At 47.1% G+C, this 23,989-nt stretch overlaps 1 protein-coding gene across 1 annotated transcript in view; it reads right to left on the bottom strand.

The window, feature by feature from the left end:
• Window positions 1-871: 871 nt before the first annotated feature.
• ZNF697 (zinc finger protein 697) overlaps window positions 872-23,989 on the bottom strand; it is a 34,874-nt gene continuing 11,756 nt past the window's right edge. Inside the window, exons 2-3 of the mRNA XM_070367405.1 lie at window positions 7,656-7,936; window positions 872-5,603 (exon numbers count right to left, since the gene is read on the bottom strand). Of these exons, the coding sequence (XP_070223506.1) occupies window positions 4,195-5,603; window positions 7,656-7,899 (1,653 nt within the window). The 5' untranslated portion in view covers window positions 7,900-7,936 and the 3' untranslated portion in view covers window positions 872-4,194. The remainder of the gene's footprint in view (window positions 5,604-7,655; window positions 7,937-23,989) is intronic.

Here is a 23,989-nt window from a genome sequence, read left to right as displayed (position 1 = left end):
AGCCACGTTAGTGCAGAAATGTTGCTCTGAATTATTGGCTAGAATGGGCAGACTACTTAGACATCAGCCAATTCCAGAATGTTCTAGGATCCACCTAGACATTCTAAATCAGGAGTGCGCAAACATTTTCTGTAAAGATTCAGGTGGTAAATATCTTGGGATCGTGGGTCACATATAGCCTCTGTCACAACTACTCAACCTTGCCATTTTAGTGCACAAGCAGCCATAGACACTATGTAAGGAAGGCTAAGTAGAACTGTATTCCAATAATTTTTTTTTAAAAATTTATTTGTCTTTGTTGGGTCTTAGTTTCGGCACTCGGCGAAGGCAATGGCAACCCACTCCAGTACTCTTGCCTGGAAAATCCCATGGGAGGAGGAGCCTGGTAGGCTGCAGTCCATGGGATCACTAGGAGTCGGACACGACTGAGCGACTTCACTTTCACACACTGGAGAAGGAAATGGCAACCCACTCCAGCGTTCTTGCCTGGAGAATCCCAGGGACGGGGGAGCCTGGTGGGCTGCCGTCTGTGGGGTTGCACAGAGTCGGACACGACTGATGCGGCTTAGCAGCAGCAGCAGCAGTTTCGGCACTCAGGATCTTTTGCTGCAGTACTTGGGCTCTCCAGTTGTGGCGGGATCTTAGTTCCTTGACCAGGGATCACACCAAGTCCTCTTCACTGAAAGGTGGATTCTTAACCACTGGACCACCAGGGAAGTCTCCCAGTAAAATTTTATTCACACAAAGGGAAGGGTTGGATTTGGCATCTTGCTGACCGTTGTTCTACCAGAGCATAACTTCCATAGATTGAACTGAGTGCTATTTAATGGGTGACAAGTGCTATTTAATGGGTAAAGAAGAAAGACTGACATGGTAAAAGACTGATCTGGATTTAATGACAAATATTCCACACTGGTTGCTGAACACCAGAATGCTGTCCAAGGAACCATCATTTAAATAAAACAACCTGAAAATAAGGCAATTCTCACATATACAAGCACACACTCACACAAAACCTGTTATTTTTAAATCATTAAATTATTCACTATTATAACAAACAGTTGTAAAATAACATTACAGTGAAGGAAAATGTGCACAAACTTCAGAAACACAGTTCCGATTGTCTATGAACACAGGTTCTTAATTTGTACTTCTTCACATATGTATAGCCTCAGGATCTTAAAGAGGCCACATGGCTCAAGGGGTTAACTTATCTTCTCCTTCCAACTCAGCGCTCAATATTTAATCAAGCCATTTAACCTATTTAAACCTGCTCTCTGTTCTCAGAAAAGTGCAGCCTGCACTTGACCCAGCTCCCCAGGAAACAAATGATACATTTGCCTCCACCATCATGAATGAGTTGGTAGAAGGAGTCTTCAGATGAACATTTTTAAGGGTGAACCACAGTTACCAGGGTTTGCTTTAGAAATACTAATTTTCTAGGACTAATATAAGAAACAACTTCCTGAATGCAATTAACCTCACTTAATGCAGCTATGCTCCCTGAAGAATCATAAGGAAAATGGAATCACATCTTAGATGCACCATGAGTAGGGTGCTGGTGGCTGGACAGTTTTCTTTTGCTAAGGGATGCACTCATAGAAGGGATCCTGAAGTAGTAGCTGGCTTTCTTATCATAGTAACTTAAAGAACGGAGGAGGTCAGTGACATCCAAAGATTTCCACTGCCAGTAAATTATTGAACAATAGTTTCAGTCTCCTCTTCCCATTGAACCCATGCTTGACAGCTGGTGTGGATGAGACTGCAATAGTATGAAAATGTCAGCAAAAGACCAAGTGACCCAGAATGTGGATCATAAACCCATGAATAACCAAAAGTTGGATGAGATTTCATAGGCACAGACTTGAGAGAACTTAAAACAGCTGGAAGAGGTAGATGTGCATTTAAAAAAAAAAAAGGAATAAGATTACCTACAAATTGGCTATATTATTTTCATGTGAGTCTTACACACTTAGTATTCAGACTTCAAGAGTCAGAATAAATAATGGACACTTGCTTTGCTCAGATTACTCTCAACCAAAATAAAAAAGGAATTAGTATCTTCCAAAACTATCTATAGTTTAAAAAGCTATTTGCATTTGTGAATAACAATAAACCAATTTAGAGAGCAAGATCAACAGGCATTATACAAACCCAGATTTCTCAGGAATTTTTTTTAAGTGTTATGATGGCAAAAACATGCTTTCCTACAGTCCCCAAAGAAGTTCTTTGCTAAAGTACAACCGACCAAGTATAACTTACCAGCATCCATAGAAAGTTTGCTAAAACAACAAAAACAATCTTGTGGATTTTTTTTTTCCTCGTCAAGTGTGTCCAACAGTTTGTGAAGATGCTTTCATGAAAAGTAGAGGGTAACAATCACTAATAAAGAAAACAAAACCGCTTTCCACAACTCTACCTTCTAAAGGCTAACCCTAAGGGAGGGATTTTCAGCATAGGTCACTGAAGTCTGTACAAGAGTCATCTACAGCCCCGACTAGAAATGGAACATGTCCAGGACATGCTAATTACATGACAAAGACCAGCTTTGTCAACAAGGACATCTTTGGCCCTTCTAGACTAGCCTTAAGTTTTTCCATCAAGCATAAGAATTTTCAGTGTCCTTATATTACATAAATCACAATAGGTCAGTCTTCCTAGCAGCTGAACTGGAGAGCACAGTAGGTCAGACCCACCTATCCACACTGCTGTTTGCCTCTCTTCAGAACTGCCTGTCACACTCCTGTCCCCTGGCCTTCCCTAAGACAGGGGTCATAATACTGTCCTACCTCACAAAGACGTGAGAAACAACTAACAATCATTCAAAAGCATAAAGCACTTTACAAATAGAAAAGTGCTATTTTGGCATTTATATAACCACCAGACAACATTTGTTGCTTGTGCTATTTGGCAATTTTGCATTTATACCTCTCCCTGCTTGTGCCCTCCTTGTGTAAAGTCTTGAGCTTTCTACTGTGCCTCCCTGTGTAGGAAAGAGAAATTTCTGCTCAGACCAGAGCCCATAACCATATGGGTGGAGGTGGGAGTTGGAATAGCTCCCCAATCACTGCAGAGGGGGAGGGGTACACAGATACAAATGAGACAAGGGAGCCCTGTGGCCCAACACGGGAACATCTTGATTTCCTGGATTTCTCACAGAAGGCCAGCAAAAGTCTGAGCAAACTGACTTTTGCAGCAGGTCACTAGGGCAACCATTGATGGCCCGAGTTTCACTTGACACAAGCATCAAGCTGACCTGGGGAAAGGAAGAGTCACACATGGCTGGAATTGTTCCATTTCCCAGCACTTAAAGACCACAGATGAGACCTGAAATAACACTGGGCCTGGAACACACCTGACACCAGGGGTGGGGGTCTGGTCATCCACACAGACCAGCCTAATCCAGCATGAGGCTAGATTATTTTAAAGTAGCAAAGAACCAGGAGCAGTACCAAGAGCTCCCTGATCTGAAAACCAGTTACGAATGATTTTCTAAACCTCAGAGATTCTGCCCTGGAAATGAGGGTGTGTAGCTGAAAATTCTGCCCAGTTTCCTCTGGACGCCTCAATATAGCAGCTAACTGTGGCTCAGAGAAAGGAAGGGAAGAGTACACAAAATATCCACTCCTGTAGGACTGACAAAGTTCCTCTGCTTTTTGTGGGACTGCAGCTGATGTGGGGGGAACAGGGCAAACAGTGGCTTAATACCTGGTGAAGCCAGGACAGAATTACTCATGCACACCTTTGATTTTATCCCAGAACTCTCACTCCATCCACACTCTCTCCCTGCTTCCCAGAGGCCATCACGGCCCAACCTACTGTGCTGCCTGCCATCCTGTACCCTCCCCCACCCCACTATCTCCTCTTCCTAAAAGTCCTCAAAATGCCTGCTCCTCCACACCCTTCACTCCCTACAGCGTGCACTGGATGAAATCACCACGCTCAAGCACATCTCCCAAACATTTCACCGTTAGGGAGGAGGCAGGCAAAATACAGCCCCTCACAAAGAACAATTCTTATTCAACCCACCCCTTCGGGACTCCTAACACCTAAAAGGCTCCCCAGTCATTCTCAGATTGTGCCTCCCGCCCCCCTTCCCCGTTTCTTTCTACAGGGTCTGTCCCCAGGACACCTATTCCCCACGTGATTTCCCACCCCCCGCCCCGCCCAGGGTAGCCTCCGCTGGGCCCAGCCCTAACACAGGTGCAGCTTCTGATGCTGCGCCAGGTGCGTCTTGTAGCGGAAGCCCTTGCCACAGCCCGCGCACTTGTGCGGCTTGTTGCCTGTGTGGATGCGGCGGTGGCGGATAAGGTGCGAGCTCTGGATGAAGCTCTTGCCGCACTCGATGCACGTGTAGGGCTTCTCGCCCGTGTGCGTGCGCTGGTGCTGCGTGAGCGTGGAGAAGTCGCTGAAGCGCTTCTCGCATTGGCCGCAGCGGAAGGGCTTCTCGCCGGTGTGCACTCGCAGGTGGTTCACCAGGTGCGAGTTGCGCCCGAAGCCCTTGCCGCACTCGCGGCACACGTAGGGCCGCTCGCCCGAGTGCGTGCGCTTGTGTGTGAAGAGGTGCGAGCTGACGCTGAAGGTCTCCCCGCACTCGGAACACATGTACGGCTTCTCGCCCGTGTGCACGCGCTGGTGCTTCACCAGGTCCGAGCGCCAGCTGAAGCGCTTGCCGCACTCGCTGCAGCCGTGGGGCTTCTCGCCCGTGTGGATGCGCTGGTGGTTGGCCAGGTGCGAGCGGCGCACGAAGCCCTTGCCGCACTCCCCGCAGGCGAAGGGCCGCAGCGCCGCCGGCCCTGCGCCGCTTGCCGCGGCGTGCGCGCGCCGGTGGCTCAGCAGGTGCGAGCTGAGGCTGAAGGCCTCGCCGCACTCGGGGCACGGGTAGGGCTTCTCGCCCGTGTGCAGCCGCCGGTGCTTGAGCAGGTCGGCTCGCCAGCTGAAGCTCTTGCCGCAGTCGGCGCACAGGTTGGGCCGCTCGCCTGTGTGCAGCCGCAGGTGGTTGGTCAGGTAGGTGTTGCGGCTGAAGCCCTTGCCGCACTCCCCGCAGCGGAAGGGCTTCTCGCGCGGGGGCCGGGCCAGCGCGGGCCCTGCCCCGAAGCCCCCGCCCACGCCCATCATCCCCACCACCGCTTCGCACTCGCCAGCGAAGCCGAAGGGCTCCAGGCTAGCGGCTGCGGCGGCCTCGGCCAGGCGGTGGATGCGCTGGTGCTGCAGGAAGGCGGCGCCAGGGCTGAAGCTCTCCCCGCAGTCGGGGCAGATGGTGGGCGCGTCCATGATGCTGGCCATCAGGCTGTCGAGCTCCCCGAGGTCCATGGACATGGGGTGGTGGAGGCGGCGGAAGCGGCGGTGGGCAGGCTTGTCGCCCCGGTGCCGACTCCCCAGGGAGAGGTGCCGCCTCCAGGGAAGCACGGCAGGGGGCGGCTGCTCCTCTTCCTCCTCTAGCCGGTTCTCCCCTGCGCTCTCCTCTTCCTCCTCTTCCTGGGGGCTCCGGGAAATGCTGTCGGACTCAGACAGCCCTGGGAACATGGCCATCTCAACTACGCCAGATTGGTCATCCTCTTCCTCACGGCTTGCAACCCCGTCTTCCTCGCTCAGCAGCCCCTCTGCAACAGAAAAGGAGGCCATGCGGATGACTAGGCTTGACGCTCAAGAGATAAACCCAGAGGAAGCCTGTCACAATAAGAGTGTGGGCCACAAGGTAATCTCCTCCCCCGGAATCTCTTAACATGTCTCTCCAAGGTCCGTGCCCACTCAATCCTCAATTCCAGCCTCCTTCCCACCTGGAGACTCAGGGATGGCCTAAAGCTCACCTTCCCCTTGCCCCTCCAGTTCTTCAGGCAGCTGTCTCTGGGCCTAGGCCCCACCCACTGGACCTGGGGCTCTGCTCAGCCTGGCTGCCTGAAGGCCTGGCAGCGCGCTTGAGATGGTCAACTCTGGGCCAGGTGGGACTTTCTGTGACCTCAGAAGAGACCTGCTCCACTCTGTGAGCCAACAATCCCTTTCACAGCCCTAGCCTCAAAAGACAAGGCCACTCTGGCCAACCACAAGAAGAGATCACCTGGCCTAGCTCACTGGTCTGTTTTTTAGTATGATTGGTCAGTCTGCAACAGCTTAAGGTGGAACAACAAACCAAACACATCCCAACTTAAGGGCTTTACTCTGTGGGGGGGCGGTGTGTGTGGGCACAGGCGCTGTTTGGGTGGGGAGTAGGGAAAAGGGGAGGTGAGTGCAGGATCTGGAGCTAGCTGATGAGTCCAGCCTGGAGGCTGATCCAGAACACATATCTGCCTCTGGTTGCTTATCCCCAGACATGAAAGACCATTCTGTGCACTGCAGGGGAGGGCACAGGAGGTCTGGGAGATGTCCTGGGGAAGAACTGTAACCTCAGGATCCTGATCGTAAGGTATTTCAGCTCATTTCAGTCCCCAGGGCATGAGCAGGATCAAGCAACAAAAGCCCAAAGATGGAACCAAGGAAGTGGATGGATGCCCAGTATTTACTCTTTCTAGATGAAGAACTGCAAAGATTTAGGAGAGCCCTTGGGCACTTATCTTCCCTGGTGGCTCAGATGGTAAAGCGTCTGCCTACAATGCAGGAGATCTGGGTTCAATGCCTGGGTGGGGAAGATTTCCTGGAGAAGGAAATGGCAACCCACTCCAGTATTCTTGCCTGGAAAATCCCATGGATGGAGGAGCCTGGTAGGCTACAGTCCATGGGGTCGCAAAGAGTCGGACACGACTGAGTTACTTCGCTTTCACTTTCACTTGGGCACTATGGGTATTAGCCACGTGATCCCAGGCAGATCTCTTGCCACTGGGTTTATTTATCTGCAAGCAGGGATGATGACTAACTAAACATCTGGATCTGTGCTAAGCAATTCATATAACTCTCCAGCAACCCGAGGAGGGTAGGGCCCAGTATTACCTGTGTTCCTTCTTGAGCTGTTACAAGTGTCATTTTATAGCAATATTTTGTATTATAAAATGCACACCAGTGAGTTACCCTCTTCACCCTTGTTTACCAGCTACAGCTCCTCCCCAGACCAAAGAAAAGAGATGTTCCTCAGACTTAAGACAGTGTGTGTGCCATCGCTCAGTCATGTCCGACTCTTTGTGACCCCATGGACTTTAGTCTGCCAGGTTCCTCTGTCCATGGGATTTCCCAGGCAAGAATACTGGAGTGGGTTGCCATTTTCCTGCTCCAGGGCATCTTCCCGACCCAGGGATCTAACCTGTGTCCCTTTGCATTTCCTGCATTGGCAGGCAGATTCTTTACCACTGCACCAGCTGCTGTAAGGTGGTACAGAATCTGCTTAATGGTCTCCAATGGAGGAGCCTGGTAGGCTGCAGTCCATGGGGTCGCTAAGAGCCGGACACGACTGAGTGACTTCACTTTCACTTTTCACTTTCATGCATTGGAGAAGGAAATGGCAACCCACTCCAGTGTTCTTGCCTGGAGAATCCCAGGGACGGGGGAGCCTGGTGGGCTGCTGTCTCTGGGGTTGCACAGAGTCAGACACGACTGAAGCGGCTTAGCAGCAGGAGCAGCTAGAAAGCTGCCTTCTAAGAATGCTGCCCATGATTATCACTCTAAAGGAGCTAGAAAACAATGTGAATGGGGTAACTTCCACAGAAATTCCCCAGCTCTTTCCTCACCTGTGCAGATGTTAGACATCAGTTCCCTCTCCTCTGAGTGTCCTCTTGGAGCTTCATCCTGTGGGTCGGAGCCCATCTCCTGCCCCAGGTGCCCTTCTCTCTTGTCTGCATCCTGTGGGTTAGAACCCATTCCTCTTTCGTCTGGGTCCCCTTCCCTGTCTTCACAGTTCTCAAAATCAGAGCCCATGCCCTTGTCTTGTGAGTCCTGGGCTTCACACACACCCTGTTTGTCGTCTTGTTCCATCCAGGAAGAACAGGATGAGGGAGGTGACCAGGGATACCTGCTCCAAACAAAACAAACACAGATCAAGATCACGTGGGTCTGGCCTCATCCCCTTACCAGGTCTGGCTTTGATTGCCATGAAAATTGATGGCACAGTCCAATAAAATGTATAGAGTTCCAAGCCCTAGGTGGCAGATCCTAGAGACTCCATTTCATGCTTTAAAGTAAATAGAATCAATTGAAAAGGAGGCTGATCTAGGTGGCAGAGAAACAGCAGTAACTCACAGGGCCACATGCCAACTGCCACCAGATTATAGTCGATCTGCTTCCATCTATGAAATGGATGGGTTTCCCTGGTGGCTCAGAAGGTAAAGAATCTGCCTGCAATTCAGGAGATCCGAATTCAGTCTCTGGGTTGGGAAGATACCCTGACCAGAGAAGGGAATGGCTATCCACTCCAGTATTCCTGCTTAGAGAATTCCATGAACAAAGGAGCCTGGCGGGCTACAGTTCATGGAGTCACAGAGAGTCAGACAAGACTGAGTGACTAACACTTTCATGAAGTGGATTATTCTATTAGCATGGCTCTATAGCTTTAACAGTGGGTAACAGTGGTATTCCCATTTTACAGATGAGAAAACTTGAAGCTCAAAAAGAGGACTCCACAAGGCCAACTTGTAAGCAGTACCATTCTGGGTACCATACCCTGCCATCTTAGTTTTATGAATTTCTGGTGACACTTATTTGATTTCTTTACTTTACTGATATAAAAATTTTTTTTGCTAGTGTTAATTATAGCCACTCAGCCTTTTCCAGGGGATCCTCCTGACCCAGGGATCAAACCCAGGTCTCCTGCACCGCAGGCAGACTCTTTGCCGTCTCAGCCAGATTGGCAGAAATTGGGGATTAAACTAATCATGCTGCCTCAAAGTTCCATGAGTTCTTTACTCTTATTAAAGCTTGCCCTTCTCTAAACATACACAATTTTTATTTGTCAATTATATCTCAGTAAAACTGGGTTGGGGGGCGGCACACATCTTGACCTCCTGAAACCCACAACAGTCTTTGTGAGGATTTTAGCTACTTAGGAGGGGGCCTCGAAGGAACCAGAGGAAAAGTACAGTCAAGACACAAGAGTAACAGAAGCATCAGGATATTGACTTCTCCTCTAAGACTGCGTCACTACCAGCGGCAGCACCCAGCTCTGCAGTGAGGACCTGCCGCTTCCTGTGAGTAGTGAGCCAAGAAGTTCAAGCTTTAGTAGGTCTCCTGGGGACAGGTGGGGGGGACGCAGGGACCCTCTGTATTAGAAGCCATCTCTAGAACCTGATGACATATTTTGCCTTATTTATGCACTTTAATTGTAGATCGACCATAATAGGAACATCCCCTGGCACAATTGTCAAAATTAAAACAGAAAGGTATGGTACCCAGAATGGTACTGTTTACAAGTTGGCCTTAGGCTTGTGCAGTCCCCTTTTTGAGCTTCAGGTTTTTCATCTGTAAAATAGGAATACCACTGTTACCCCATCATTAAAGCTATAGAGCCATTTTAATAGAATAATCCACTTCACAAAAGTGTTAGTCCCTCAGTCGAGTTCGACTCTCTGTGACCCAATGGACTGTAGACTGCCAGACTCCTCTGTCCACGGAATTCTCCAGGCAAGAACACTGGAGTAGGTAGCCATTCCCTTCTCCAGGGGATCTTTCCGACCCAGGGATCAAACTCAGGTCTCCTGAATTATAGGCAGATTCTTTACTGTCTGAGCCACCAGGGAAACGCATCCACTTCATGGATGGAAGCGGATCGAACTGTAGTCCAGTGAGAGTTGCTATGTGGCCTCATGAGTTGACACTGTTCCTCTGCCACCCAGACCAGCCTCCTTTTCAACTGATTCTCTTTACTTTAAAGCATGAGGTGGAGCTTCTAGAATCTACCATCTACAGAGCCCTCTACAGAACAGGCCATCATGTGAGCTGTAGAGAGAAGATGACATCAGATTCCTAAACCTTTTTGTAGATGTCAGGTTTATATATCAAATGTATAGGGCACCCTGCCAAGTCTGAGCACTTGAGCCAAAAATAATTGACCCCTGCCATCTATCACTCTTACAGCTTAGCTCAAGGCAGCAAAACAGTTTATAGGTCAAAGATCTTGGACTGACTTAGAAGTGTCCAGCTCTTTCTCTGCCTCAGCAGTCCCCAAACAGGACTTGCAAGAATATGGCTGAGCAGTGGGACTTCCCTGTTGGCCCAGTGGTTAAGACTTTGCCTTCCAATGTGGGGGGGTGTGGGGGTGGGTTCAATCCGTGGTCAGGGAGCTAGGATCCCACCTGCCTCACAGGCAAAAACCAAAACATAAAGCAGAAGCAATATTGTGACAAATTCAACAAAAGAGTTTAAAAATAGTCCACATCAAAAAAAATCTTTGGAAAAAAAATTATGGTTGAGTACGATGCCCCTACTTCGGCTTTTCCTGCCTGCGTCCTCTTAGAGGGCTTCCCAGAGGCAGCCCGGGCTCTGCGACCAGACTCTTGGGCATGGAAAACAGGAGTTATGGGCAGCTGCCATTCCAGCGGGGCCAGCCTTCCCCCAGAGCCCAAGGCAAGTCAGTAAACCTCTTATTGTTTCAATGCCCTCATTGAAAGGTGCAAGGAGGGTAATGCTACTTAACCTTTCTCTCAGGGAGGGTGTCAGCAGGAAACATTAAAAAAGCACTTTGGAAAATACTTGAACTTGATATCCTGAGTAGTCCAGATGTGGAATTCACAGTCTTCATCTAAGTCCTGATGCCATTTCAACAGCCCTCAGAGAGACCGCAGCCCCTCCTTAATTTTGACGGGCTCATGGCCCTAAAGAACACACTATATCTATCCTCAGAGTTGATGATGTGTCATTTCAGTCGTGTCCGACTCTTTGCGACTCTATGGACAGTAGCCCATTAGGCTCCTCTGTCCTTGGGAATCTCCAGGAAAAAATTCCGGAGTGGGTTGCCATGCCCGCCTCCCGGGGATCTTCCTGACCCAGGGATGGAACCCACGTCTCCTGCATTGGCAGGTGGGTTCTTTACCACCAGTGCCATCTAGAGTTGATGATATACTCCTTCAATTAGAGGGAAAAATCAAGCCTTTCTCTTAAACACCACAGGAAAATGGCTGGGACTGAAGATGGTCACTAAGCAGTATCCTGAAACACAGCGGAGTCCCTTTAGAACTTGTAACTGGTTACAACGCCAGGTCCCAAACGCAGGATTAGGCCATAGGAGAAAATCCCTTTAAAGCCATAAACCGTTTAAGACGTCTATCCCTCAAGGGACTCTTGACCCTAAATCACTTCTACCCATCACTCTCTTGTCTCCTGGAGCTCAGTCTCCATAATAAACAGCTACATCCCTTGAGTCAGCAAGTGTAATACATCCTGAAGGTAGGGGGGTAGAGAGGTAAGAGGAAGGTTTGTGACCTACTGGTTTGCTAGTGACTAAAAGCAAAAGCAGCAGAGGTGGGGGGAACTTAAAGGGAACCTAGTCAATGATTTCTGCCAACCTAAGACCAGCAAGAAGAATTTTATATCCATAAAGCAGAGGAATCAAATAAGAATGAGCCTCACCAGAAACTCATAAAACTAAAATGGCAGGGGATGGTACCCAGAATGGTACAGAAATGACTGCTGCTCTCCACCATGAAGGGCAGGGCTTAAGGGTCTACCTTGGGCAGCAGGACATCTTAGGGTTTTACCTCTAAGCCTTTTAAGAAGGACAGAGCGCCTTCTGAGAGAACACAGCAGACAGCAAAAACGGAACAGTGGACTTTCTGATTGTGATTTCTTGGGAACCAAGAGACAGTTCATACCAGAAATACTAAATAAATAAACTTTTTTTTTTTTTTTAGATTTAAGTGGGGAGACAGGAGGAGAGGCAGAGTCTGAGTTCCCCATTTAGGGCCGGTGTATGAAATTCATAATGCTTCCCTACTCAGAGTTAAGGAGGCTCTGAGCTCTCAAAGGGAAGATGTCCAGATCCTTATTCACACCAGGGGAGGGAGGATTAGGTTCTGAGAAGAGTGGGAAGCTTCTGTCACCTTGAGAGATACATTCATGGTACAACATCCACTCCAATTTGTTTACAAATGCATTATGTTAGTGCAAAACCAGAATATAGATTCAGCTCCATCCATCATATTACAAGGTTCTAGGCAGCTATCAAGTAACAGAGAAGGCTATTTAGAGGTAAGGAAGGGCAGTCACAATGTATTATTAGAAGAAAACTAGCTGGTTTAAAAATAATCCCATTTATTAGGATATGCACACTAGCATACATATCGTTATACATTTACACAGGTTCAGAGAAGAAAGTCAGAAGATTACTTATTAAAATGTTAAACATCTCTTGGTCATTTCTAGGGACTTAACATCATTTAATCTTAACAAGAATGTAATGAAGCAGGGTGTGAATTTCATGTTCAGGAGGAAAATGAAAAAATGATAATGTTGGTCACTCAGTGCCCAACTCTTTGCAACCCCATGGACTGTTGCCCACCAGGCTCCTCTGTCCAAGGGATTCTCCAGGCAAGAATACTGGAGTGAGTTGCCATGCCCTCACCCAGGGGATCTTCCTGAACCAAGTATTGAACCTACATCTCTTACACCTCCTGCACTGGCAGGCAAGTTCTTTACCACTAGCGCCATCTGGTTCTAATCACTGACTTAGCAGGGAGAGCCTTGGTTTTGGCCATCACAGACACTGTGCTATGTGACTCAAAGTATTTGCCCCTCTGGACTTCTGTTCAGTGAGGAGATTGGGTTTGAATGTGCCTGAATCCGCTTCTCAAAGTCATGTGACAAGAAAAGAGCGTGAATCCAGACATTTCCAGCCCCAGCTTGTGTACTTGACTCCCACCACAAGCTGCTGGCTCCCTCAGTGCCCACCAGCACCACCACAGAAACCTTCTCCAGGGTCAGATCACTTCAGGTGGGATCAGCCAGCTTTGCCAAGACTGCTCAGATCCTAGTTTTCAGAATTTGCAATATGTTCATGTTGCTTTCTTCTCAACCCACACCCTCCCCACATCTCAAAATAGTGTAATGTTTCTAACTCTGTAAAGTCAGTAGGCTCCAGTGCCTTCCAGACAAACTCAAGCCCATCTGAAAGATCAGTCTGAAGATGCTGCTACAGAGTGGAAGTGAATGTGATCAAGTATGGTGGAAGGAGGGAGGGAGGGTGGGAGAGAATGAAGTAGAAGAAGGGGAAGTGAAGCCAGCAGCTGGCCCAGAATTAGAATTTAACCTGCCTGAGTTTATTGGCACCTTCTCCCAGTAGCTCCTCTCTGGACCTCTAGAAAGGCAAAAGCCATTCCTTTCCAACAGCAGAAGCCTCAGCACTTTATGGATTCAACCTCTCTTCCTGCCAAGAGGTGGAAGCTGACAAGCACACACCTCGCCCCCACCTTCTTATGGATGAGCCATTGACCCTCCTTGTCTGGGGCCTTGTGCAGGGAACCCGAGTCCCGCCACCTCCTGGTGGGGATGGGAGGGGTAGAGGGTGGTGCTCACAGCTCCCCAGTGGCCAGATGTCTTCCACTGGGACCACCAATGGAGCCGACCCTGCACTCGAGGGCATCCCTCTCATTTGAGTAATTCTGTTGGGTGAGCACCGAGGGTCACCCAGTTTTCCACATGACAAGAACTTAGGCTCGCTAGCTGAGCTCCAGATGACAGGGCTCTGAGGTATTGTCAGGCCTCTCCAGTCGCCTTGCCGTGGCATTTCTACTCCCAGGGAAGAGGACAGATGCCCCTCACCCCAGGAGCAGGTCCACCTGCAGCTCCCCACCCCCCCAACCCCCCAACCCCCAGGCAGGGCAGGCGGGACCAAGCTGGGGGAGCCGCCGCCTGAGCACAGACCTCTCCCCGCCCGTTCTCAGACAGGATGGGGAGTCATGTGCCAAGGCCACTGCCAGGTGGCGGGGAGCCAGGCCAGCGGCGCTGTCATGTCAGGGGAAGGAAGCGGCCAAGAGGCCGGCCAGGAGCAGCTCCTTTCCTGTCCCCTCTGCTGTGGCGGGTCCCTTCCTTACCTCGGAGCGGCTCAGTCTCCCGCCTCCCCCACAGCCCCGGTGCCTCCTCCCTTCACTTCCCACGCCCCCTGCGCACCAAGCTCTCCCCTGGGAGAGTTCCCAGGGTAGAGTCCAGCAGGGACGCCCGGCTGGGTAAAATGCTGGAAAAACAATTTAAGTCTGTGGCTCCTGAGGCTGAACTCATGACTGTAACTGGGGTCTAACCGGGAATTCCAGGGGGTTAATCATTTGTCAGTCTTCAAGCATCAACTGGGTAAACAATCAACCAGGGGGATATGGCCTCCTCGTGAGTGAGCCTGTGGTCAGAAAGGATGCAAAGGGCAAAGAACTCCACCCCCCATACAAGGAGGAGATGCCTCCAGTGAACCCCGGGAATGGGTCCACATCCCAAGGGGCAGCTGACTTCCCAGGCACACACCCAGACCGTCCAGCCCCACATGCCAACCTCCCAAGTGGCAGACTGCTGCGGTGAGGTGCATGGTAATTCCAGACAGAGCCAAAAGATTATTGCAGCTAAGTACTGACCACTCTCCAGACAGGAGAAGCTAAAATAATATGGTTTCCTCCTTGTGGTTACTGTTTTTTTTTTTTTTTTTAACCTGGAGAGGGAAGCCCAAATGGGAAAAAAAAAAGAGAGAGAGAAAGGCTCAAAACCAAGGCAACAGAGAAATCCATTTACAACCCTGTTGGCCAGAGCTAGTCTGAGATTCTTTCCAATCTTTATGGTCAAGAATAGCACATATGTCCTTGGGGTCAGGCATTTCCTGTTGGTTGGGCCAGAGCCCCTCAGTTTGGCCGAAGGGCCTCAGCTTGTCACAGCTGCCAAGCCTGCACCACCATCCCACGCCTTCTGCACAAAATAAAAATTACTGCAATGCAGAGACAGATCCTAAGCGCCTTCAAAGTTAGACCATCTGCCCTAAGATGGGAAGGCACAGAAGCTGAAGGTTTTCATGCAGGTGTTTACTCATCCATATTTTACATTTAACTGAAATAGAATATTCTACCTGATGCGCAGAAAATCCTTCTGTTTTTTTTTCTTTGCTCTGCCCGCATCATCTACCACTATTCCCTGTGTACAGCCTCAGCGTTTCTTCTTATCTAGCAACTGGGCAGTCCTCAGAAGAATTCAGGTAACTCCTCAGGATGCTTCCCAAGTAGCACTAGTGGTAAAGAATCTGCCTGCCATTGCAAGAGGACCCAGGAGACACAGGTTCAATCCCTGGGTCAGGAACATCCCTTGGAGAGGGAAATGGCTACCCACTCCAGTATTCTTGCCTGGGAAATCGCATGGACAGAGCAGCCTGATGGGCTGCAGTTCATGGGGTTGCAGAGTCAGACATAACTGAGCACACACACACACACACAACTCCTTAGCAGCTGGCTCAAATGTTCAATGTTTGTACTTCATGGAATCATACACTCGGGAATCCCTTTGCTGAAACTCCTTCCACAGACAGGAAATAGGGCCTCAGAGAGGGAAAGCGACCAGATCAGAGACTGAAAGACAGTTTGCTAGAAAAGTTACGGCCAGAATCTCACTTTTCTAATGGCTTCTCCAGTGATCTTTCCATCTCTTTAATATAAAACATCACTTCGAGAACAGCCAGATACATTTAGGGCGTATACTTACTTGTCTTTTTCCCCCACACTATTTGTCAGAACCAGTTTGACAGAACCAATAGGATGTGTATAGAGAAAGACAGTTACTATAAGGAATTGGCTTGTGTGCGTATAGAGACTGGCAAGCTCCAAACTCCACAGGGTGGGCCAGAAGACGAGACTTGGGAGAACTGATGCTGCAGTTCTAGTCTGACGGCTGTTTACTGGAGAGCCCCTCCTTGCTCAGGGGAATCAGATTTTTGCTCTATTCAACTGGATGAGTCCCACCCACATTACGGTGCTCAGTCTGCTTTCCTCAGTTTGTTGCTGCTGTAGTTGTTCAGTCACTAAGTCACGTCTGACTCTTTTGTGAGCCCATGGACTATATGGCCCACCAGGCTCCTCTATCCATAGGATTATCCCAAGCAAGAATGCTGGAGTGGATTGCCATTTTATTCTCCAGGGGATCTTCTCCATCCAGGGATCAAACCCATGTCTCCTGCATTGCAGGCAACACCAGGGAAGCCCAGTTATGTGACTCCTCCAAGTTTACCAACTTAAAGGTTAACCTCTTCCAAACACTCTGTCACAGAAACACCCAGAATAATGTTTGACCAAATATGTGTGTACCTGCTGGCCCAGCCAAGTTGATGCATAAAACTAACCATCGCACCGTGGCTAAAAAACACAGTCTGCAATAATCCCGTCCTATGTGGACATTTACTCATGAAAACATCTTATTTTTTATAAAAACTATTATTATTATACAGAGAGTGAAACGGAGTCTCAGGGTATATGCACTGTAGAAGGGAAGTGGGGGAAGAGTCAACATCAATCTTAATTAAAGATCTACAGACACATGCATGTATATAGGCACCCCTCCCCCACAGCAGAAAGAGATGCAATTTAATCATCTACTTCACTGAAGGACAAGAGAGAACACAGACTTAGAATGCACAGCAGGGAGGTTGGGGAATATGGGAGCTGTTAACAAACAGCCTTGTTCTGGGAGAGTTGGGGCTGGAATCCCTTAAGGTTATTTGATGGGGTCAGGTGACCTCAGGAAGTCTTTTCCAACCCACATCATTCTGTGATCATGTTCTACTGGAATGAACAGCCATCAGGAGAATGTTAATCACAGTGAATAGGGAGAGAAGAATGTTGGGACCAAAAGGTTTGAGGCACACATTCAATCACCTGAGTTTCCCACTGCAAATTCAACAGGAGAAACAGCCCTTCCAGTTATCTGCCTAAAATAACCATTTGGCGTCATTGATGAAGAATGGCTGGTATGTTTCAGCCCAGTTCATTTCAGCAGTGGGTGACACCTCTCCATGTAACCTGCCAAGGTGTCTTCCAGTGAAGAGAAAGCAAGAATAAACATGGTAGTGATGTCACCTAATCCTTCAGTGTTTCCGCCTAATAAAATTTTAAACTCCGTAGTTAGACTGTTTTCAGCATAAAGTGAAACATTTACATACACTTAACTATACCTTTTAAAAATTCACTAACTTGTGTTAGTCTTATTATTTCCTCAAAAATAACAGTATCAGCAAAACCAAGACCATAGAAAAATTTAAGACACAATCCAGTTTCTTCAAAAGTGGCAACAACAACAACAACAAAATGGTAACAAAAATAGCAAAATACAAAAGGAGAAAAACATACAAGTTAAAACACTTGGAATGTATCACCCAACCTCAATGTATAGACCTTATTTGTATCCCAAATAAACAGACTACAAAAACAAAGTATAAAACAATTGTGGACTTGTGAATGAGGGTTAGTTATTTGATATTGAGGAATTACTCTTGTGTTTTTAAGAAATACATAAGAAAATATTTACAGGTGAAATGCTATGTCTGGAATTTGCATTATTTGAAGTGATATGTCTGGAATTCCAGGACAGAGGGGAGTACATACAGATGAAATAAGATAGGCATACACTGATCTCTGTTGAAGCTAGGTGGTAGTAGATCTGATTTTACTCCTGCATTCACTAGAAAACTTACCAATAAAGTTTAAAAACAGAAAACATAAATCTTTTTTTTTCTGAAATTTAAGGCTGCTTATATTCATTTAGGGCTTCCCAGCTGACACTAGCGGTAAAGAACTTGCCTGCAGTAAGAGATGCAGGTTCAACCCCTGAGTCACGAAGATCCCCTGGAGGAAGGCACGGCAGCCCACTCCAGGATTCTTGCCTGGAGAATCCCGTGGACGGAGGAGCCCGGGGTCAGTCACGACTAAAGTGACAGTACACGCGTGTACTTGTTTACATTCTGAGCAGACCATAATACAATGTCAGTAACTTCCACAAAAGGGTTAGTCTGTGTTTTACAAAGTGTGCCAAATCAGGAGTGATTACAATCCTTAATACTGAACAGAGCTCATGGGTATTGAGAGGAGAGGCAGAAGGGAAAAAGATGAAAGAAATTTAAGTTTCATGATTTTGAATCTCTCTTTTTTTTTCCTATTTATGAAATAGGGGAACAGCTGTTATATACAAAATAGAATCAGAAAACTGTTTCTGCTTTCATAACTACTTGCATTTTTCCCAAGAACTCAAAGAAGGAGTTCTTAACACCACAACCAGTGCTTGTTTCTTTCTACCATTATTAGTTCAGCCACTCTACAATCAAGAGAGAAGACGAGGGAAATCCCTGGAAGTCCAGTGGTTAGGACTTTGCAGTCTTACTGCCAAGGTCCTGAGTTCAATCCCCAGTTGGGGAACTAAAATCCCACAAACCAAGTAGCGAGGCCAAAAATGGGGGTGGGGTGGTGGTGCATGGGAATAGAGAAAATAAACCTGGCTGGGAGCCCTGGCTGTGACAGCTCTGGTAGAGGAATGCTTTATCCCCAGTAAAGTCAAGCCGACAAACTGATGCAATGGTCCAACACATGAAGTACATCAATAACTGGTCATCTCCAGAATGATCTCCTAAGGCAGGTGTCTCCAACTTCTGGGATCTAATCTGAGGTGGAGCAGATTTAATAATAATAGAGATAAAATGCACAGCAAATGTAATATGCTCGAATCATCCTGAAACCATCCTCCCCCACCCCTCCCAGCCCCACACTGCCTGGGTCCATGGAAAAATTGTCTCCCACAAAGCTGGTCCCTGGTGCCAAAAAGGTTGGGGACCACTGTTCGAAGAGGATTAAAAAAAATGTGTGTAGATGAAAAGAAAGCTAATACACTAGTGATTTATGAAAATGTTATCTCCATGAGATACACCCTGGCAGGAACAGAATTACCTTAGCAGCCCAAACTGAGGACTTTTAAGTTGTGTCCTTCTCAGGGAACCACTAAGGATGCCATCCAAATATACTCGAGATACCACATTACAGAGAGAACAGCTAGACAAGATCATGTTCCCACTTCATGTTGGAAACTAAAGGCTTGCAGATAGTTTCCATCTTAACCAAGAGTACAGGCAAGTCTGTGGCGCATGGAAGCCACGACAGGACACAACCTTCATCTAAGCAGTGGGGCATCTGTCTCAAGAAGGAGGTCAGAGTGTCCAGGGCCCCCTCATGGCCTGAACATCATAGTTCCTAAGTCAATCATCAGGCCAAGGCTGTTTGGGTTCCTTCTGTCCTTTTACCTCCAGCTCCTGGCATTTCCTGGAGAGAGCAGTAGTCCTAAACAAGCTTATAAACAGAATAACTGTATTTTCCTTAGGCCTAGGTTCTTAGCCTGAGGGCCCTGAGAGTCCACGAACTCTGGATACCTTACATGAAAGTGTTTGCAGAACCTTTCTTCTGATGAGAAAGCCCATAGCTTTCCCTCGGGCTCTGAAAGCATACAGGACACAAAAACAAAGCAAAATCCCTGACATGAACCTCTACTAAGAGGATTCATGATGCCTTCCTATCATTTCAGAAAACCTCCAGAGCAGTTTCGGGTTAGCGAAGTAACAGCAGTTTCACACTCTATGCCACAAGATCTTCTGGTGGGCAGGTGGAGAAGAGATGATAGGGACAGTAAACTCTGAATCAGGCATTAGTACAAAAAACATCCGTATGTTTCAAAAAGGATGGAGCAGAATGAGGGGCATGGCAAATGCAACTTGCTTGATCCAATTTGCTGGTTTAGTCTGTCTGTGCTTAGTCACTCAGTCGTGTCCGACTCTTTGCAACCCCATGGACTGTAGCCCTCCAGGCTCCTCTGTCCATGGGAATCTCCAGGCAAGAATACTGGAGTGGGTTGCCGTGCCCTCCTCCAGGGGATCTTCCCAACCCAGAGATTGAACCCAGGTCTCCCACATTGAGGGTGGATTTCTTTACAGCTGAGCTACCAGGGAAGCCCTGGTTTAGTCTAGCGTCCTATGTGACAGATGAGTCAGGCAACAGGGACCCAGAAAGGGTAAGTGAATTACCCATGAATGCACCAGTTGAGCACAGACAGGAGCCTAAATCCCTGGCATCTCAACTTGTGTTCTAATCCCCTTTCTGCTCAACCTAGCATTGCCTGTGGTGCTTGGCTGAAATACTCAGGCTGGCGACTTGGCATCAGTAGTTCATCCACTTTTCATGTCCTGATCGCTTGTGTTATGTGGCAGGTGCACTGAGAGGATGTTAAATTGCTCTTCCAGCCTCTAACAGCCTGCCTCTCTGGGATGTGGCTAATTTATACAAGTTTGACCCTGGGTTTATGGCTCCCATCAGCAGCTTATTTGGGCAGTGAGTCAGAGCACGTTAATCAAGCCATAACCTACCCAGGACACAAAATGCTTTGTTAGTTAATCCTTGTCTTCTCAAAAGAAAACGAATTAAAATCTGGCCAAAGTCACCAACTCATTCCTAACAAATCATCAGAGTGTTCGCAAAGTCATCCTGCCTGCAAATACATAATAACATGGAAATAGCCATGTGAAGAAGGGAGTTCTGGGATAAACTCAAACTCCTCAGTACAAAGAGCCCAGGTCACATGAAAGGATCATTAAGGAAGGGTACCACCCACCCATACTCATCCAACATGGCCCAGGACTACAAATACAGTTTCTCAGACTCACCCTCTTTTCTATCATTATCTTTTTGCTTGTTTTAATAGCTCTGCATTCTGCATGGAAGGTGGTGCTGAGGTGGGCCAGGTGGCAGGAGCAAGCCAACCATAAGCTAAGGGAAGAGACTCCATCCACAGATGAGAGATCTCATGTGTTTTTGTTGAACATTTCTTTAAAGGATCCACCATTTTACAGATAAGGAAAATGAGGACCAGAGAAGATAAGTGCCTTGTCTGAATTCACAAACACGAGCTGGTGGCAGAACTGGGACTACCACTCAGGTTACCCGATTCCTTTTAAGTTCCATCTCCCCTGCGCCAGACTCTCCCAACCAGCTCTGTCATATTCATGGGTTTAGTGCTCTGGCTTTGCTGACAGCATTCATTGACACTACCTTCTTTCTTCCTATTTTTCTTGTTCTCTTCTGGACTCTTGCCTCCCCTGCCCCACCATATTCATTTTAAACAGCTTTCCTCTAAAAAACATAAAAGATATTCTTCAAACTTAAGTTCATGTGATCCTCAGAAATTATCTCCGAATTAACAGATTTTGGATTACCTACTGTCTTTCTTAGAGAAAAAAGACATCTTGTTGCCCAGAAAAAAGCAGTCATTCTTAATTAACATTGACTTAATGGGAGTGTTGTGGTAAACAATGAATACGTCTGTCTTTGGTACAGCATTTGAAAAAGAAGTCATCATAAAAGACAGACAGCTGGAGAGAAAAGAATACTTATGGAGCATCAACCTGAACAACTGGTATGTCATTTTCAAAGAATTTTAGGGAGTTCCCTGGTGGCCTTGTGGCTAGGATCCAGCACTTTCACTGCAGAGGCCATAGGTCAATTCCTCGTCTGGAAACCATCCCACGTGCCATGCAGTGTGGCCAAAAGGCAAAACAATTAAATTAAAATTTTAAAAGAGAATCTTAATAGAGTATTTCCATCATGCAATTAAAAATATTTTTAAAGACTCTTAAAAATTCAAACTATGAATGAAACCCTTTCATTGAAAGGAGAGACTTTTCTTCTGCAAAGACTTTCCTTCCTTTTCATTTTTTAAATGCCTAAAGCCAGTTATCAAACAATATTATATTTCCTTCTGCAGAGCCAACAGGTCTTACAAGCTACTGGGAAAAGCAGGGCTGGGGTCAGTGAGCCCTGATCAGTTCTAACCTCATCACCACACACATCAGTTTCCTAGTGAACCATGGTCTTCCCAGGTGTGTAACATCTCAGTAGATCACAATCATTGCTAACATTGAGTCTGGCTCACATCAGCATCAGCTATAATTTTCCATCTTCCAATCCAACATTCAGTCTCTTCTATGATCTCACCATTAACACTGGAATGTGCTGGACATGCATAATCAAGATGCAATAAATGACTACAGAAATCCTGTTGAGATGCCATCCTTGAAATTCTCTCATACCTTAGCACCCACTGTTCTAGGCGTCACCACTTCCCTTAGTACCCTGCTTCTCTTATCTCCCAACAGGTTGACCTCCCAGGTTTCTGTTTACATTTTCTTCTCCCTCTCCTCTTAATCACGATACCCCTTCCCCTAGTTTTCAGTAAATACCTCCTCTGTCCAGAGACCCCACGAATACAAAACTCTCCCTCCACCCCCTGACCTGTATTCTAGGTCCGTATTTCTAATGGTGCAGCAAGCGTCACAGCTGAGGAGCTTCAGCGTCCCTTCCGTACCGAAGTGCTGCCCTGTATGTCACATGGGACTCGGGACGTGGGGCCAGGGGGCGGGGGGCATCGGGGATGGGCAGTCCAAACTGGAAGGAAAGCACCGGTAATGGCACCAACAGATCTGGCTGCAAACAGAAGTTTGTCACTTACACACTCTATGCTCCTAGGATGGCTGTTCACCAAACTAAGTCTTACTTTTCTCATCTATACAAAGAGAGCAACAAGTTACCTTGAAAGGTTGTTGAAAACTCGAAGGGGCTTTCCATTTGGAAAGGATCTGGCCCTTGTCATATTGAAAAACATTAGTTCTCCTTCCAAACCTCTCTTACAAATCACCTGCCCATTTCTGTTAAAAGCCTCTTTGTTCTTACTCATCAGGTTTAAAACCCTGGAGTCAACCTTGGCCCCTCCCCTCACCCTTTTCAATCCAATCAGCTGCCAAGTCCTTCTTTTTCAGTTCTCTCCTCTATTTTCTCTTATTACTGTAGTAGACGCTTCCGGAAGCATCTTAAAACATAGTTGCCACTCCATTTACCATTTGCCATTGGCCATTCTCCTGCTCAGAAACCTCTAACTGACTTTGCCATTCTGTCCAGAGAAGTGCAAACTCCAAGCCTGAGACAATGTAGCTGAAAGCGCTAACCTCTCCCTGACTTTTCTGCCAGCTAACCTCAGCCTCAAAAAGGCATGATTCAAGCCTCCCAAAAGGCACCTTGTGCTTCTCCTCTCTCACTGTGCTGTTCTCTCTCAAGAAACAAGTCTCCCCTTTCCTAGTGGGAAGCAATACTGGTAGTGGTTAAAAGCTCAGATGGTGCTCTGGGATGACCTAGAGTGGTGGGAAGGGGTTATGGGGAGGGAGGTCCAAGGGAGAAGAAATATATGTATACATATGGCTGATTCACTTCATTGTACAGCAGAAACTAACACAACATTGTAAAGCAATTATACTCCAATAAACAAATGACAGCTCAGATTCTGGAGCCAGACCACCTGTGTGAATCCAGTCTCTAGCCCAGTCTCTTTGAGCCTGGGCTTTTTCATCTACAAAATGAGAGAAACAACTGGGTCTACCTTCTCAGACTAGTGTTAAATGCTCAAGGAGAATTATTATTATCTCACTTTGTATATGATTCTTTAGGGTACTCTTCCTTATTTCATTCTGCCTAACTCTTGAGACTCCCTTGGACAGCAAGGATATCAAACCAGTCAATCCTAAAGGGAATCAGGCCTGAACATTCATTGGAAGGACTGATGCTGAAGCTGATGCAAAGAAATGACTCATCAGAAAAGACTCTGATGCTGGGAAAGACTGAAGGTACGAGGAGAAGGGGATGACAGAGGATGAGATGGTTGGATGGCATCACGAGTTTAAGCAAAGCTCTGGGAGTTGGTGATGGACAGGGAAGTCTGGCATACTGCAGTCCATGGAGTCCATGGAGTTGCAAAGAGTTGAATATGACTGAGTGACTGAACTGACTGAATGTTAGTTTTAAAAATATAATCATAGTTATAAGTTGTACCTTATTGTTTGCCCTCTCTCCCTCCCTCCCACCTCCCAAATGTAAGTCCTGGTGGGAACATATTGCTTTATGCAATTTCATGATTCCCCACAAAATGAGCCTTCAAATAGTTCTTCAGTACAAAAATTTATTGTATTGAGGTATAGTTGATTAACAATGTTGTATTAATTTCTGTTGTTTTATATATATATATATATAGATGGCTTCCCATATATAGT

This window comes from Bos mutus, chromosome 3, assembly GCF_027580195.1.
Source record: "Bos mutus isolate GX-2022 chromosome 3, NWIPB_WYAK_1.1, whole genome shotgun sequence".
NCBI classification, from domain to species: Eukaryota; Metazoa; Chordata; class Mammalia; order Artiodactyla; family Bovidae; genus Bos; species Bos mutus.
The sequence above is the reverse complement of the archived record's forward strand: the minus strand, read 5'-3'. Positions and strand labels throughout refer to the sequence as shown.